Source organism: Xenopus laevis, chromosome 6L (assembly GCF_017654675.1).
Source record: "Xenopus laevis strain J_2021 chromosome 6L, Xenopus_laevis_v10.1, whole genome shotgun sequence".
Classification (NCBI taxonomy): Eukaryota; Metazoa; Chordata; class Amphibia; order Anura; family Pipidae; genus Xenopus; species Xenopus laevis.
The window spans coordinates 64,354,162-64,372,220 of record NC_054381.1 but is presented as its reverse complement, the minus strand read 5'-3'; the positions used below and the strand labels follow the sequence as shown (position 1 = coordinate 64,372,220).

General features: G+C 36.2%; 1 protein-coding gene across 5 annotated transcripts in view; it reads left to right on the top strand.

The window, feature by feature from the left end:
* Positions 1-18,059, top strand: part of trank1.L (tetratricopeptide repeat and ankyrin repeat containing 1 L homeolog) — a 60,740-nt gene that overhangs the window by 21,622 nt on the left and 21,059 nt on the right. For all 5 annotated transcript variants that reach the window (XM_041566122.1, XM_018267569.2, XM_041566123.1 and 2 more), the window contains 9 exons: positions 634-717; positions 893-1,028; positions 2,603-2,743; positions 3,314-3,493; positions 6,404-6,574; positions 7,543-7,800; positions 8,926-9,102; positions 10,316-13,090; positions 17,385-17,584. In XM_041566122.1, coding sequence (XP_041422056.1) covers positions 634-717; positions 893-1,028; positions 2,603-2,743; positions 3,314-3,493; positions 6,404-6,574; positions 7,543-7,800; positions 8,926-9,102; positions 10,316-13,090; positions 17,385-17,584 — 4,122 coding nt within the window. The remainder of the gene's footprint in view (positions 1-633; positions 718-892; positions 1,029-2,602; positions 2,744-3,313; positions 3,494-6,403; positions 6,575-7,542; positions 7,801-8,925; positions 9,103-10,315; positions 13,091-17,384; positions 17,585-18,059) is intronic.

The window sequence follows — 18,059 nt, the reverse complement described above, 5'->3', positions numbered from 1 at the left end:
CATGTAGTATATCGAAGTATGACTGCTTCAAAGCCGGGGGTAGCCATTCAACATATATGAATCAAACGGAAAAGTAATAAAACATGTATTCCTTTATTTGTGCAACATACTGCTTAGCTAAATGGCCTTAACCCCCAACGTGATGTGTGAATAAAGCACTAATTAACAGCTTGTTTACTCTCAATAACTATATACCTTTAAGCGTTGGCACTATACACCTGAAATGGGGCTGTTTTACTGAAATAGGAATCTCTTTTTGACGATACAAACACGGTCTCCACATATTTCAACATACTGGATAACAACATTGTTTGTCTGTTCAACCTTTCATCTGGTCTGTGCTCAGTTTCTATAAGGATCATGGCAAATAACATCATCTAGTGATGAAAGATAAACATCCTAAGATCCTACGGTCTATTTTACAGAACTTTGTTTATGGTGGCCAGGCTTTCTCTGCAAAGGGTAACAGGATACTCATTTCTCTCTTCACTCACCCTTTGTTGAATTTCCTTGTAAACAAAAATATTGACAAAAATATAATGATATGTCATTGCCAGGCATACAGAATAGTAGTCTCTTGATTTTTGTATTTGCATGCATTTAAATGTGCTGTATTTATATTGTGTTTTCTAGTCGTGTCTTTTTCTCATGGAATGCCGTGATAAGTTGCCAAAGGATATCTGTGATTTGCGCATGTCACTTAAGGGTATATTTGAGGTAAAGGATTTTGAATATATCTTGCAAAAATTATATATATATTTGTAGAATTTTTCTAAAGGGCTGTGACAGTGCCCTTAGCACTGTTTTTTCTTTAATAAACTCACATTTTATTTTTGTATCTAGAATTTTAAAAAAAAGACATGCGTGAACTATTTATTTTTTTCCCTATTAGACATATGCGAATTCTACTTGGTGCAGAAATACGAAATCAATAACAGACCTTGTGCAGTGGCTGACAACAATGGGCGCTAATGTCGAAAGCACTAATTATCCTTTGCATGCCATCATTAATTTGTGCATAAAATCAGGTAGAACACATTTCACTGGTTTGTAATAAAAGTACATTAATATTCTTCTGGCATAAAAAAACCTATTCCTGGTGGTATAGATGTTAATGCTAGAAGTTATGATAAATGCCTGTTCTTGCTATCATGCCTTTAGCAAATCTGTTCCTGAATTGTCACTTGAAAATGCACAGTGCAAGTAAAACAGTTGCAGTTCACAGGACCCAGCACATTGTTGCAAATCCCATTTGCTCAACTTAATGCACATGCTTCTGATGCTACAATAAAATTAAAAAAGGTCCTCACAAATCTTCCCAATCTGTATACATACATTTAGGTCCATAAATATTTGGACAGAGACAACTTTTTTTCTAATTTTGGTTCTGTACATTACCACAATGAATTTTAAATAAAAGAACTCAGATGCAATTAAACTGCAGACTTTCAGCTTTAATTCAATGGGTTGAACAAAAAGATTGCATAAAAATGTGAGGAACTAAAGCCTTTTTTTTTTAAACACAATCACTTCATTTCATGAGTCCATGTGACTCATTTCCCTTCCTAACTTCCATGTGCTTTGTTTCTCTCCCACCATCTTTTTTGAATCTAGCATGGCCTAATGCAACCTGCACTAGATTCATACTGCAGTCCACATGAATTGAGCACATAAGCCTGTGACTATTCGCAAAATGCCCCCCCCCCCCGGACTTTTATGCACACTCCATGGGGCATTGTAAATTACCCCTCTTAATTGCATCTAAACCTTCCGCTCAGCTTCTGTTTTCACAAGATTTAAAAACCTTTCAGCCTACATTTTAAGTCTGTGTCCAGTGTTTTCACAAAGGCATTTTTTATTGGGGGGGGGTTATTAAATGGGTTTTATTTTGGCTAAGTGAACCTGAAGGCTAATGCTATCCTGCAATTTTGTCTGTACAGTTGGATGAATGCTAGCCCCCTTTTTTTAAATCAAGAATGCCTCTGGTGAAGACCATGTATTTCATAACCTCTTCTTTTGAGTTAAATCAATCTTACATGCTTCACATCCTCCTCCAAAGGTCAACAATATATGTATATTAATCACTTCTGGGATGTAGTGAGTTTTATGTTGAATTTCTTACTCTGGGCCTCTCCAACTTACAGCCAGAGTAAAAAAGCTGACTTTTTTAATATTGTATTTGCAGATAAAAGATAATTTGCTAAATGGTTGCTATGCAATACTGTACTAGGGCAGATTTGCCCAGGGCTAGTAAATGAGCCTCATTATGTGTTGTACCAAAAAGGCATCTTCTCAGCCTCAAAATTAGATAAATAAAAAGGCTGCTGTCTGTGGGGAGCTTGCTTGTTTGTCAAATTGCCAATGTCATGAGTAAAATATAAAGTTTCAAAACAGACACCAGCATTTGTCAAGTGATCACTTGATTTGTGTGACTTCCAGTAAAAAAGAAATACCTTTGAATAAAGCAGCACTTGTTATTAGGTTTGTACTGTTTGTGAACTTAGTTTTATGTTTCTTCAAACACCAACACAGAGCCATACGGTTTATTTTTATCACTTAACAACTCTGAACACTTCTACATAAACTGATTTTTTTCCTTTAGATAATTGCAACCTCTTCAATCAGATTTTGAGAAATAAACCGTCTTTAAGAGAAAAGATAAATCAGAAAGATAAGGATGGAAGAACACTGCTACATATAGTAGCTTTTTCTTGTACATCTACCTCTGGGTATACAATGAAGCGTAAGTTTTTGTAATAATCATATAATCTCAGTTTAAAAAAATAGGAATGCCTATCCGTTTCAGTGATTACAGAATCACTGCAAATAAATTGTTTTTGATGTTCTTCATTCCACGATTCTTGCACCCTAAATTAAAAATAAGTAAGCTCACACTGAGCAGACGTGGAATAAAGTTTCTGCTGATGATGCACAAACAGTGCAGAATTTATTATATTTTGACCTGTGTTTTAGACTAAAACAGTGGCTTTACCAGTTGATATGATTTAATGTAATTCAAGTATCGAAAGTCTAGAATATCTTTTGCGGCGGGATTACCATGGATGCGCTTTTTAGAAGAGGGGAGTGCTATAGCCCTTGAGTGGTCCAATCATTGGTCTGGGTGCATAAAACTGAGGCTAGCCATATTTGACCTATCAAGGTGGTAGAGTAGAGTTGGCTCTTCTTATAAAGTAGTAGAGTAATTGGACCTCCTATTACAAGAACTTGGTCAAAACAGGTTATTAATAGTTAACAGCACAATGAGATACAGTGTAAAGTGGCAATGTAGCTAACTGTAAATGTATTCCACTAGGTCAAGCAAACGATATAAAGATGCTATTGGATTACGGAAGTGACCCATCTATTCCAGATCAACAGCAAATGTATGTTTCTGACATACTAAAGAGAAGCAAAAATTTTAAAGCTGAGTCCATAATAAAGAAACATTTGGAAAACCTGTCCTGTCATCCATCTCAGACCAAAGACATAGAAGGTACTACTTTAAAAATATAAGAAACCCGATCATGCCCGATCTTAGCAAGCTTAAAACTAAAAACAACCCAATTTAAATCATACAATTGGAGATACCCAGCATATCTGAACGCCTGTGCGGATTTTCAACTATTCTTAACAAGTTGGGCGAACTACATAGATGACAATATTGACCATTGGGATAACCCTCAACTACTATGGGCAGCAGCACAGATAACCTCATACTTAATCAAAACAGTATAACACCTTACAAAAACAATTAACAAATCATTATATAACATTAAAGAAAACAAACACACAGGAAGGCAAGGAATAATACAAAGAAACAGCTGCTTTTTGACACTTTATTAACTGAAAAAACATACAAAACAATAAGTCATACAGCAAATAAATTTTACAGATATGGCAATAAATCAGGCAAATTATTAGCACAACTAGCCAAAAAACAAACCCGTAACACATTTATACATAATATTAAAACATCAGAGGGATGGACACACAACCCCAAACAAATCGCAACTGAATTAACCGAATATTTTATGACATTTTATGACATTTTAGAAGATGATCAACAAGACGGCCTGCAATTTTTGAGAGAAGCCAATCTTCGAAAATTATCAGTCCAATACAGGGAGATACTAGATGAACCTGTAAAAGAAAAATAAATATTAGATAAATTAAACTCTTAAAAAATGGGAAATCACCAGGACCAGATGGTCTCTCTGCAGAATTTTACAAACAACTCTCAACAGAAATAACCTCAACTCAAAATATATAATGATACCATACAAAGCAAGCCATTATGGCATGAGGCAAATGTGGCTAGGATAATACTAATTCCCAAAGAAAACAAAGACCTGACAGACCCAGCCTCATACAGATCAATATCGCTCTTAAACCAAGACATAAAGATTATTACTAAAATAATGGCAGACAGACTACAACACATATTACCTAACATACTATTATAGTAATCTAGAGAAAAGAAACCATGGAATGATAATAAATCTAGATGCAGACAAAGCCTTCAATAGAATATCACATTCACACCTAAGACGTATACTTACATTCCAACACTTTGGAATAAACATATTAAATTTATATAAAAATCTCTACAACACACACACAACATTTATGACAGTTAACAATATTAACACAGATAGGTTCTTCATTAAAAGAGGTACGCGCCAAGGATGCCCATTATCGCCCCTTCTCTTTAACATAACTATCGACCCACTGATAAAACACATCATTCAAAACGCAAATCTAAAGGGAATACAAATTGGATAAACAAATTTAAAGGTAACCGCCTTTGCTGATGATATTTTCTTATTCCTAGGTCAGCCCAAAACAGATATTCCTACACTATTACATAACATACACAGATTTGGAAAAATAGCAGGATTCCAAATGAACATGAACAAATCATAAGCACTTCAACTCCACAACTCAGAACCTACAGACTAGCTAACACATTTTCCCTTCAAAAAAACCACACAGCATATAAAATACCTAGGAGTTAAAATACCCAAACACCACAACAAAATATATGAACTAAACATGGAAAACAATACGTGCCATACAACAAGAAACACAACAGTGGAAACACACAAATGTAACATTCATGTGCAGAATTCATATTATCAAAATGGTCCTATTCCCTTAAATCTTATATCCACTACACATTTTAGCTTACTATATTAAACCAACAGATAACAAAAGAATAAATCATATATTTAGAACATTTATTTGGAACAAAACACGCCCAAGAATCAGTCTATTTAAACTAGAACAACCTAAAGCTTTGGGGGGAACCAACTTCCCCAATATTAAAGAATATAACACAGCAGCACTACTGAGATATGCAGGAGACTGGCTCCTCAATAGAGATCAATACACGACTATATCTATAGACAAACATTTATCCAAAGACTACTCTCTCAGCTATTTACCACACAAACCTCCAAACGAGATCCCACCACACCTATATGATAATCCTTTATTCACAGGTAAAAGCATGGCAATTAACCAGGAAAAAACAAAACTTATCACCGCATATTTCCCCAATAATAATAACTTCACAACTATATCAAACCATCAGAACATTAATACAATTAGGAGATGAAGAAAAGCCTAACTTTAAATGGACAACAGACATCCCTAATATGACGGAAACAGACATCTTAAAACAACATATAAACATTATGAAACTACTTCCTGCGAGCAGATACCAAGAGATGGCCCTCCATATTCTACACAACTCGTACCTTACTCCAATTAGAAGACATAAAATGGGAAATCTGTCCTCTGATAATTGCCTTAGATGCTGCTCCCCAGGAGCTGATTTAATACATAACCTCTGGTCATGCCCAACACTACAAACCTTTTGGCACGAAGTAACCTCATATGGTGAACAGATAATTGGGAAAACTTTTCAAATGCAAATAGAATGTGCATTATTCAGCAACATCACAACATATACCCAACCACCAAAGGCAGGGAAAAATATGACCGGGAGACTAGCAGCAGCAGCTCGGAAAACTATATTACAACAATGGTTAACTCCTGAATCCCCATCCATACAACTAGTCAAACAAAACCTACACCATATGTTTCATATGGATTGGTTGGAAGCAGTCATAAGAAAAGAACAAAATTCTTTAACACCTGGATAACATACATAACATCACTCCCACGTCACACCAAAAACCAGAAGTTATCAAATTAATAGATTGTTGGCTGTATACCCACAAAATACCATATAGGGTCTTATATTTATACCTCCTTTGAGCTAAAAGTTAATGTACATTGTTGGAACAATTATTAAGAATTTCTATTCTTTCTATCTATTTTTCGGAATTTTATTAAACTTTACAGCTATACTACTTTGATTTTTTTTCCACCCCATTAGCAACACTTTCTGAGAAGCAAAAACTGCCACCTCAAGAGGAAATGTCCCTTTCACTTGAAAATGCCGTGGAACAATTTATGTATTTTTGCAAGCAGGAGAGTGTACCAGCACCTAACCTCTTAAAGCACAAAAAAGTTAAAAGTTTTTTGCATATCCTCTCTACCGTCAAAGGTAAATTACATTGTTTTACTATTCATCTATGTGTTTATTTGTCTGAATTGCTGCAATTTTTTTTGTATAATCATTCATTTGTAAATTCCACAGATATCTCTGGATATGCCTGTTTTCTAGTATAGAAGTATATGTAGTATAAAAGCATGGAAGCGAATTTGGTTGAACAACAGTGCATACCATCACTAACTTGTTATTCAAAGCTTCAGGTCCACAAGCCAACTGTCTATTAATGCAATCAAATTATAATAGATTTACAAATATCTGCACTTTGCACCCTGCTCTTTATTTGCTTTATTTGCAAAGTGGTGTATTTATAGTGACTGTTAAGTGGTTGTTAAAGGACAAGGAAACCCCAAATAACATTGCATGTAAGTATGCTAAGCATTAGCACTCTCGATTCACAATCCATTTCCTAATATTACTGATAGCCATTCTAAAATATTAGTGTAGTGCTATAGTACTTTCCACATACTAAAGTTTTCCACCAGGCCCGGACTGGCAATTGGGAGTTCTGGCAAATGCCAGAGGGGCTGCTGTAAGATGCTAAAGATACTGTGGAGTGGGCTGGTGGGGGACTCTCCTATTTTAACTCCCAGTCTAGAACTGTTTTCCACTAAGACCAAGACTGTTGATTCTGCACAGTACATAGTAACAGGGACTGCAGCGTGCTCAGAGCAGTCCGGGTAATTTTCAGATTTGACCAGGTACTCTACACACATGTGCAGACATTGCTTCATAGCCATATTTGAAGTAAAGATGAAGATAATATGGCGGCTCGAGTGGAACTGTATTATGTTGGGTGCAACAGATTAAAGTAAGCATTATATCACTGAAATAAGTTAGTAATCAAGGAGAGGAAAAGTTCCTGTAATATATAGAACAGAGTTGCAAAAATGGGTTGCCTTATCCTTTAGTAACATGACACTTTAATTGTGACACTTGACACTTTGTGTCTTTCTTCATAGATATCCCACCTGGCCTAGTTTGTGATATCCCAGAATCTGTTGTACAAGACCTAATCACACAGCTCCTAATGCAGCAGAGGTGGCAGGAAGTACTGTTACTATTAACTGGAGCTGTCGATGGAACACCAGCAGGGGAAAGCAAAGGACTTTTGAAAAGATGCCCACTCCCTGACATCAACATTGGCCATGTGGTACATCATCTAAGTCGTAAATCAGAAGTTCGTCTGCCTTTAGTCAAATTGTTATTAGACCAAGGAGGTAAGAGAAGCCTTTCCACTGTACATATTGTGGTCCCTCTGGGTGTTCTTTTTGTGTGTAGCCCATTATTAGCAAATTTCTTGATCATTGTGCAATTCTGCCTTAAGCTTTTTATTGCAGAAAATACAGGTATATTGTGATTTAAATGCAATTGCCTTACTACTTTATTAGGTCTGTTTTTAAAGATTACACATTTTCCTATGTGAAAGCTGATGTAAATAGTTATTGAAATATTGGTATGATACTGTTCCATAGAGACAGCTGTTATTCTTGGTCATGATGTTTGTCTTGGGTTAAACTTTCTGTATGTTCTAACTACCTACAGCACTCTTGTTTGGTTCACAAAGTATGCCAAGCTCCATGAGGATCTATATTTATCTTACATTATGTATAAAAGATTAAGTGATTAAGTGTCTCTTGGTGACACAAAACATGTAATTCTTTAATACATTTTATAAAATAAATATTTTTGTACTATTTAAACATTGGGCTCCTGGATTCTACTTTCAGGTATTCCGGACTGGTGCCTGCCTACAACTACAATTTTCCATGATTGACTCACCTTTGCCGAGGGTCTGGGGCATGAGCACCCTGACCCAACATTGACAGTGTTAAGCTTATACATTTGTCTAGGATTTCAGCTTCAAGTGTTTCAGAAATGGATATATCCATTAAGTTAAACCCCAAAAGAACTCAAGTACACATATTTACATACACTCATACTGACCTATCTATACACTCGCAAATATAAATAGTATCTGTAACCATATCACAATAAAGAACCACCTACACTGCTTTAAATTAAATTGTGTTCCTCTAATGTAAATGGGTGCCCTCTGGAGAATTGGTCGTTCTTATGGGAAAAAGATCCTCAGCTATCTGTCTTTAATGCCTTCTAATGCACTTGTATAGAGTAATCATGTACCCTCGCAAGCATCTTTTTTTTTTCCAGAGAAAATAACCCCAACCCCAAATTATGGGTATAATACCTATCTTAGCCCACAGCTTTCTCCTGTTTCTCTGGAAGCTTTTGTATCCAAACATCCTATGTTTCACAAATATTAATATACTCACTATGTAGTCTGTGAAGTTTTGAAATGTTTGATTAATTTTTGCTCTTAACAGTCTCTCCAGATGGAGTTGGAGCACTCTGTGAACCACCAATGTGCACTTGTCTAAAGAACAATGACTTTGCACTGGCTTACTTATTGTTGAAGGCAGGTGTAACTCCACAGAATATCTCCCTGAATCAAGGGGATACCCCACTGCATGCTGCAGCTTACATTGCCTTGTGCAGAAAAGGTGAGTTTGTTAGAATTAGTTGCTTTTCTTGAATAGTACTTAGATAAGTAAGATAAGAATTAGATAAGCTAATTGAGAATTAAGGGGCCAAAAAACCTTTTTTTTTTTTGAAGAGCCAGAAACTAAAAAGTTAAATGTTTCATGTCAATTCATAAAATAATATGCTTCTGCCCTACATTTGTTGATCTGCCCATCAGACCATGGGTACTTGAATATGTGTGTTCTGCGGTGACAATGACAAGGCATTTTCAAACACTTATAAACACTTTAGGCTCTGTACAACAGGATTTATATATAATCTATTACATATGATGATTTAGAACCTTTTTGCAGCTATATATTTTCTCCACTTTTTCTGATCCACTGAAATACTGTCTCTTGCTTAAGTCAGTTTTCAGTGTGACATTCTCATGATTAAGTTGGTTAACTTAAGGGACATGCAATACATTAAAGAGAAAAACGAACCCCGTTTGAATCCTGGACAGGAAGACTAGGACGAGGAATTTACAGTTTCCATGTTTTTTGCTATCTTTTTCAAGGAATCTTCTCACTTTATTATACTTTCTTTATCATTGCCTGTAATACCCTAAAATACATGTGAATTTGTAAATATCCATTTTTTAAATTTTTATTAAAGGTGTCACTTAATGTTTAAAATGAATAGCACACACACACACTATTTTTTTCCCAAAATTAAGGGGAGGAAGTGCAGTGGGATTTAGTCTGAAGGATGGTATTGGAAAAAAGTGGCATATTATTTAGGGATACACTGAATCCAGGAATCGGTTCGGAATTCGCCCAAGATTCAACCTTTTTCAGCAGGATTCGGAAGTGCTTGGCCGAACCGGATCCAAAAAGGAATTCAAAAATGTCTTAGCTGCATGTGTGGTTCTCTTCTCCCTGATTTACATATGCAAATGAGGGTTCCGATTTGGTTAGGTATTCAACCAAGTATTCAGGATTCGGCCAAATCTTAAAATACTGGATTCTGTGCATCCCTAAAATTTTTCAAAAGCTCTTTTCACTACTAGTATCTCTCAGTAATTTTAAAGCACTACTTGTCTAAAGGCACTGTTTCACAGCGCAGCTCCTTTCCCATTCAATAGATTGAGAAAAGTGATGCAGTTCACTCTTAGGGGACTATAGCAATTAAAATGTATTTGCACCACTACTTTTATTGTTATTAATTAAATATATTCTGGTTTGCTTTTAGATGATTATGGTATCATGATAATGAAGCATCTTCTTGACTTATACTCATCTGAACCATTAGAATACTCTTATTTAAACCCCAACATACAAGATTCCAATGGGGACACAATAATGCACATGGTTTTTCAGAGTCTATATCAAAAACAGTATCGGGCAGTAATTGAGCTGCTTTCAAAGTTTGATATAAAACTTACAATAAAAAATAAATTGGGCAAGGATGCTAGACACAGGATCAAGGATAAAGATGCCCATTACATTGCATGGAATGAAGCCAGTAAGAAAAACAAGCAAGATCTACCTTGCACTTCTTTAAAACCTAAAAAGACCTCTTCAAATGGGAATAAGCCACAGACAAAACTGCAAACAAAGTCATCCCCTCCTTTAGCTGCTATAGAAAATTCTGATATTTCTAGTGCAGAGACAGATATAAATGTTGACAAGCAAGTTTTAGTTAATCCACCAGTACTAAATATGGTAAACACAATCAAACCAATGACTGCCAAAGACATTCTTTCTCAAGCCATCCAAGATTTAATAAAGGGTATGGATTTTACAAGGGCACCCACAGAATCTAGAATTCTCACGTCTACTGTTTCTTCAACAACAAAGGACAATTTGATTTCTTTGTGCTCAAATGATACCCAGTCACAAAGTGAGGATTTTTGTGAAGACGAGCAGGCTGTAAATTATGTGACTGAGTTTGATGACAATGAACATGAATCTAACTTGCTGGAGGATGACTTAGATATTTCAAAGACTGACTTTGGTAATATGACATGGGAAATTGAATGTGCACCTGAAGCTCTGAAAAAATTAGGGAGTAAAGCTGTACCACAGTATATGAAAAATAAAATAATACTCTCTATCCAGAAGCTTGGAAATGGGGAATGGACACGTAGCCTTCACAAACAGCTGAAGTACTTAAAGTGTGATATAAAGCTCTTTGAAGTGAAACTGGACAAAGGTGCAAGGATGCTCTGGGAACTTGCTATTGATTTTTCACCACGTTGCAGTGAGAAGCCTGAAACAATTATGGGGGATGAATCATCTTCCAATGCCTCAAATAAAACAGGAAGAGTTTACACTGAAATCATAAGAATATGGGACATTGTGCTTGATCATTGCAAACTCAGTAGTGCTATTGATGTCATATGTCATGCTTACAATCGAGGGTTGACCTGTATATTAAGAAAAAAACTTAAAGGCATCACTAAGTCACATTTATTCTCAAATGTAGAAAAGCGTGTTCCACTTTGCTTTGTTGAAGACATTGAACTGGAAACTAATATGATTCATGTCATACCAAATTATTTTCCTCCAGCAAGTGCTGCAGAAACAGAATACAGTATAATGAAATTCCATAGTTTCAGTACAGACATGGCCCTTAATATTTTAAACAACATCAGTACACGAGTTGAATATCCTTTTCGCGTTGGTGAATTGGAATATGCAGTTATTGATCTTAATCCAAAACCAATGGAAGCAATAATATTAATTGGACGAAGTGGAACAGGCAAGACAACTTGCTGTCTGTATCGTCTTTGGAAAAAGTTCCACTCTTATTGGGAAAAGGCAGAATTAATTGGTGGCCCCTGGCTTGTGAAACAAACATGGCAAAGAAGAAATTTTGATGAAAATGTTGAAAACGGTGACACAGAAGATGAAGACACTACAGATACTGAAGAAATGGATAGCACAGAGGAAGAGCAGATATCATTGGAACAAGATTCACTCAATACAGATGAAACATTATCAGAGTATGAAGATGAAAAAGATCCTTGCAAATTAGAGCACTTTCATCCTATTTTTATTACCAAAAACCATGTGCTTTGTCAGGAGGTACAAAGAAATTTTTGTGAGCTGAGTAAGTCTACAAAAGCAACAAATCATTTCAGACCAGCCGAATCAAATATTTACAGGCTGCAAGACCTAAAAGATGAGCACTTTCCCTTGTTTGTCACTTCTCAGCAACTTTTGTTGCTATTAGATGCTTCAATGTCTGATCCATTTTTCCCCAGAAATGAAGATGGAAGTCTCAAGAGGAGCATCATTGGCTGGTCTTCTTCAGATGAAATTGATATTCCAGACTTGATGAGAGACTATGATGAAGACGATGGTGAACTAGATAATGAGAAAGAGGAAACAGTCTGTGAACTGAAAGAGAGGGACCCTCGAGTGTTTGTAACCTTTGAATTATTTGCCGGTGAACTGTGGCCACAAATGGTGAAGGGAAAAACTACTTATAATGCAGCATTAGTTTGGAAAGAGATAAAGTCATTTTTAAAAGGATCTTTTGAAGCTCTTAGCTGTCATCAGGGTAAACTTACAGAGGATGAGTACTATAAACTAGGCAAGAAAAGAGCCCCCAACTTTCAAGAAGATCGCAAGGAAATATATCACCTTTTCTCCATGTATGAGCAAATAAAGTCAAAAAAAGGGTACTTTGATGAAGAGGATGTTTTATACCATTTATCTTGCCAATTATCAAAACTTGAAGACTTGCCATGGTCCATTCATGAGCTCTATGGAGATGAGATTCAGGACTTCACACAAGCAGAGCTTTCTCTGCTGATGAGATGCATTAATGATCCCAATTCAATGTTTCTTACTGGAGATACAGCACAGAGCATAATGAAGGGGGTTTCATTCCGTTTCAGTGACCTACGGTCTTTGTTCTATTATGCAAACAAGAATGCGAAAAGTGACAGAAAAAAATGTTTTGTTAGAAAACCAAAACGCATCTATCAACTATATCAAAATTACAGATCCCATTCAGGTAAGCAAAACTACTTTTGTAAGTGTGCTACTTTTGTTATTTAAGTAATAGTTAACCCCTATTTCCGACTGCTTTCTTTTTATGGTTTCCATTTTATCTATGGCATCATTATGTATCTGATACTTCCAGAAAGTAAAAAACGTTTGCTCAAACTAAGCGAGAATTATAATAGGTTATAGCAATCTCACATTGGGTCTCATCAACACTGGGCAAATTTACACTTGGGTAGTAACCGATAGCAACTAGTCTAAGCTGAAGGTAGAATAATGAACGCAAGCATTTGATTGATTACCACTTCTTACTGTCCAGTGTTTGTAAAGAAGCTCCAGTGTGGGTTAGGGCAGTGGACTAGCACCAGGTTACTTGTATAACTTTATATTTGGAAGTAAGGATATATAATATCAAATATATATAATATAGACATGGGTGAAAATTTTGCTTCAGGTCTTGTAGTCTATTATAGTAAACAGAGTGATGTTTGCTTTCATTATTGTAACTCATAGAGACCAGTAAATGCTAATTTTTGTTTTTGCAATGATTAATATACCCAGCTAATGTAGTACCTATTACTTAATTCCCCCACAAATATCATGTTTTTTGGTCACACTATGACAAATGGTTGTAGCACTGTCTTCCTCTTCCCTTTATGCTAACTGCATAAAGGGATGCTATTACTGCTTAAACAAGTTCAGTGAACACTCCTTGTCATGAAAATATATCAGCTTATTGTTTAGTTAAGTTATGTTTAGGATCTCTATCATTGCTTCATATTACGTCTTACTAATTCGTAAGAACAACTCTGGAAGGAAGAAGGCAGTTACTGAAATTTCTCTTATATCCCTGGTTTAACAATAACAGTTCTGTTGTATCTAAAAGCTTTGGACTCTGGCTGCAGCTAGTGAAGGTCCCATGTTCCATGCTGCAAGTACAGTATATGCAGTATGGTGTGCTTTTTCACTCTCTTTATCTATGTTTATGGAAGCTATCCGGATTGTAGCCTACACAACTGAAAGCGGTGCTTAGGCAATTAACTTTTTTATTTTGCTGCATAGAAGCATTTATGGCTCTGTGACAGACGTCCAGTTCCAGGGCAACTATCAGTACTATATACAGTTAGATCCATAAATCTTTGGACAGAGACAACTTTTTTCTAATACTGGTTCTGTACATTACCACAATGAATTTTAAATGAAACAACTCAGATGCAGTTGAACTGCAGACTTTCCGCTTTAATTCAGTGGGTTGAACAAAAAGATTGCATAAAAAATGTGAGGAACTAAAGCCTTTTTTTAACATAATCACTTCATTTCAGGGGCTCAAAAGTAATTGGACCATTGACTCAAAGCTATTTCATGGGCAGGTGTGGGCAATTCCTTCGTTATCAGCAAACATAGGTATGGATGGAGCACATAACACGCAGTCTCTGCCGCATATAATTATTTATTGAATCACGACATGTTTCGGATCACAAGGATCCTTTATAAAGGTGACTGAACGAATTTTCTGAAAGCTACAATTCCTTCGTTATGTCATTATCAATGAAACAGATAAAAGTTTATTTGAGGGGGGGTGCTTATATGTGGAAAATTGTGCTGTGAACAGACTACATGTGGCCAAAGGAGCTCTCCATGCAGATGAAACAAGCCATCCTGAAACTGCAAAAACAGAAAAAACCCATCCAAGAAATTGCTACAATATTAGGAGTGGCAAAATCTACAGTTTGGTATATCCTGAGAAAGAAAGAAAGCACTGGTGAACTCAGCAATGCAAAACGTCCACAGAAGACAACAGTGGTGGATGATTGCAGAATCATTTCGATGATGAAGAGAAACCCCTTCACAACAGCCAAACAAGTGAACACCACTCTCCAGGAGGTAGGTGTATCGTTATCCAAGCCTACCATAAAGAAAAAAGTATGGAGAACAGCTCATGATCCAAAGCATACCACATTATCTATAAAACATGACAGAGGCAGTATGATGGTTTTGGTGTGCATGGCTGCCAGTGGCACTGGGACACTAATGTTTATCCATGATGTGACACAGGACAGAAGCAGCATTAATATTGAGTTGTTCAGAGACATACTGTCTGCTTAAATCCAGCTAAATGCAGTCAAATTGATTGGGAGGCGTTTCATAAAACATACAGCCAAAGCAACCCAGGAGTTTATTAAAGCAAAGAAGTGGAATATCCTTGAATGGCCAAGTCAGTCACCTGATCTGAACCCAATTGAACATGCATTTCACTTGTTGAAGACTAAACTTCGGACAGAAAGGTCCACAAACAAACAGCAACTGAAAGCCGCTGCAGTAAAGACCTGGCAGAGCATTAAAAAGGAGGAAACCCAGAATCGGGTGATGTCCATGAGTTCAAGACTTCAGGCTGTCATTGCCAGCAAAGGGTTTTCAATCAAGTATTAGAAATGAACTGTTTATTTTCAGTTTTTTAATTTGTCTAATTACCTTTGAGCCCTGAAATTAAGTGATTAATTCCTCACATTTTTATGCAATCTTTTTGTTCAACCCACTGAATTAAAGCTGAAAGTCTGCAGTTCAACTGCATATATAACATAAGGATAGCACACCCAATTTTTAAATAGGCAAAAATTTATTCCATCAGAAAATTACACACAGAAAAAAGATAAAGGCAGCCTTTTTATCTCTTTTTTGTAATTTATGGATTTTGCCCCTGATGAAGACCACTCATATGGTCAAAACACGTTGGGCCACTATTGGGCCAAAGCTGATATGTAAGTGTGTAATTTTCTGATGGAATAAATTTTTGCCTTTTTAAAAATTGGGTGTGCTATCCTTATGTTATATATTTGATTGAAGCTTAAAGGGATACTGTCAGCAGAATTCTGCACTGAAATCCATTTCTCAAAAGAGCAAACAGATTTTTTTATATTCAATTTTGAAATTTGACATGGGGCTAGACATTTTGTCAATTTCCCAGCTGCCCCAAGTCATGTGACTTGTGCTCTGATAAACTTCAATCACCCTTTACTGCTGTACTGCAAGTTGGAGTGATATCACCCCCCTCCCTTTTCCCCCCCAGCAGCCAAACAAAAGAACAATGGGAAGGTAACCAGATAACAACTCCCTAACACAAGATAACAGCTGCCTGTTAGATCTAACACTCAATAGTAAAAACCCATGTCCCACTGAGACACATTCAGTTACATTGAGAAGGAAAAACAGCAGCCTGCCAGAAAGCATTTCTCTCCTGAAGTACAGGCACAAGTCACATGACATGGGACAGCTGGGTAATTGATAAAATGTCTAGCCCCATGTCAGATTTCAAAATTGAAAATAAAAAAATCTGTTTGCTCTTTTGAGAAATGGATTTTAGTGCAGAATTCTGCTGGAACAGCACTATTAACTGATTCATTTTGAAATTTTTTTTTTTCCCATGACAGTATCCCTTTAAGGAGATTATATTTGGGCGGTCTCCATGGAATAAACACCCCACAAAATAATATAGGGTGTGCACCCTCTAAATTGTATTTTTCTATGCAGTTCAACTGCATTTAAAATTCATTGTGGTAACGTACAGAACCAAAATTGGAAAAAAGTTGTGTCTGTCCAAAGATTTATAGGCCTAACTGTAACTGTAAGGGTCGAATATCGAGGGTTAATTAACCCTCGATATTCGACTAGGAATTAAAATCCTTCGGCTTCGAATATCGAAGTCGAAGGATTTAGCTCAGATAGTTCGATCGAACGATCAAAGGATAATTCCTTCGATCGAACTATAAAATCTTTGGATCGAACGATTCGAAGGATTTTAATCCAACGATCGAAGGAATATCCTTCGATCAAAAAAAGTTAGCCTATGGAAATGTGCATATCCGTGTTTTTGAGTTATGTCAGAAAACTAATAAAAAGTTTTAATACGAAAAAAAAAAGTTAGCCAAGCCTATGGGGACCTTCCCCACAGGCTAACATTGACTTCGGTAGCTTTTAGATGGCGAACTAGGGGGTCGAAGTTTTTTTTAAAGAGACAGTACTTTGACTATCGAATGGTCGAATAGTCGAACGATTTTTAGTTCGAATACTTCGATTCGTAGTCGAAGGTCGAAGTAGCCCATTCGATGGTCGAAGTAGCCCAAAAAACCTTCAAAATTCGAAGTTTTTTACCTTCGAATCCTTCACTCGAAGTTAGTGAATCAGCCCCTAAATGTGTCAAGTCTTAAAACTAGTAAGACAAAGCCTAGATAGTCAGTGAAACCTTTTTATATTTGAAATACAGTTATCAATTCGCATGTTTTAACAGTTGTATTTGTATTTCTTAGGGATTCTCCACCTTGCTTCTGGTGTTGTTGATTTGCTGCAGTATTTCTTTCCTGAATCATTTGATCGACTCCCACGCGATTGTGGCTTGTTTGATGGGCCAAAACCAACTGTTCTGGAGTCCTGCAGTGTCAGTGACTTGGCTATATTATTGCGTGGCAACAAGAGAAAAGCACAGCCAATAGAATTTGGAGCTCATCAGGTTCATTTATACATTACTATTAAACTTGCTCAAACTCTTATAATGATGAATGTGCACTTTTGTTTCATCTTGTCTTAATTATTACTTAGATTAGTACATCTACCATCATTTGAAATTATCAACAAAACATTTTAATCTAGAACAAGAACATTGCATGGTGGCAGTGTGGCTATTACAGCTGCCTTGCAACTCTGTGGTTTTAGGTTCAATTCCAGCCACGGGATATCCCCAAGTAATTTATGTGCTCTTCCTGTGCTTGCTCTCTTTAATGTTGACATTATGCAAATAAAAAAAAAGTATTATAATGTTCATCAAATAAATAAATGGAAATTTGTTATGCATTTCATGCATTAAAGAAGTTGTATCAATTGTCTCAAATTAGAAAATTACAAAATAGATAGTTTTTCCAGAAATGGTGAACTATCTCAAACAAAGTGTTGGAAGGTGAACAACCAATTAAAATGATGCTTTCCTA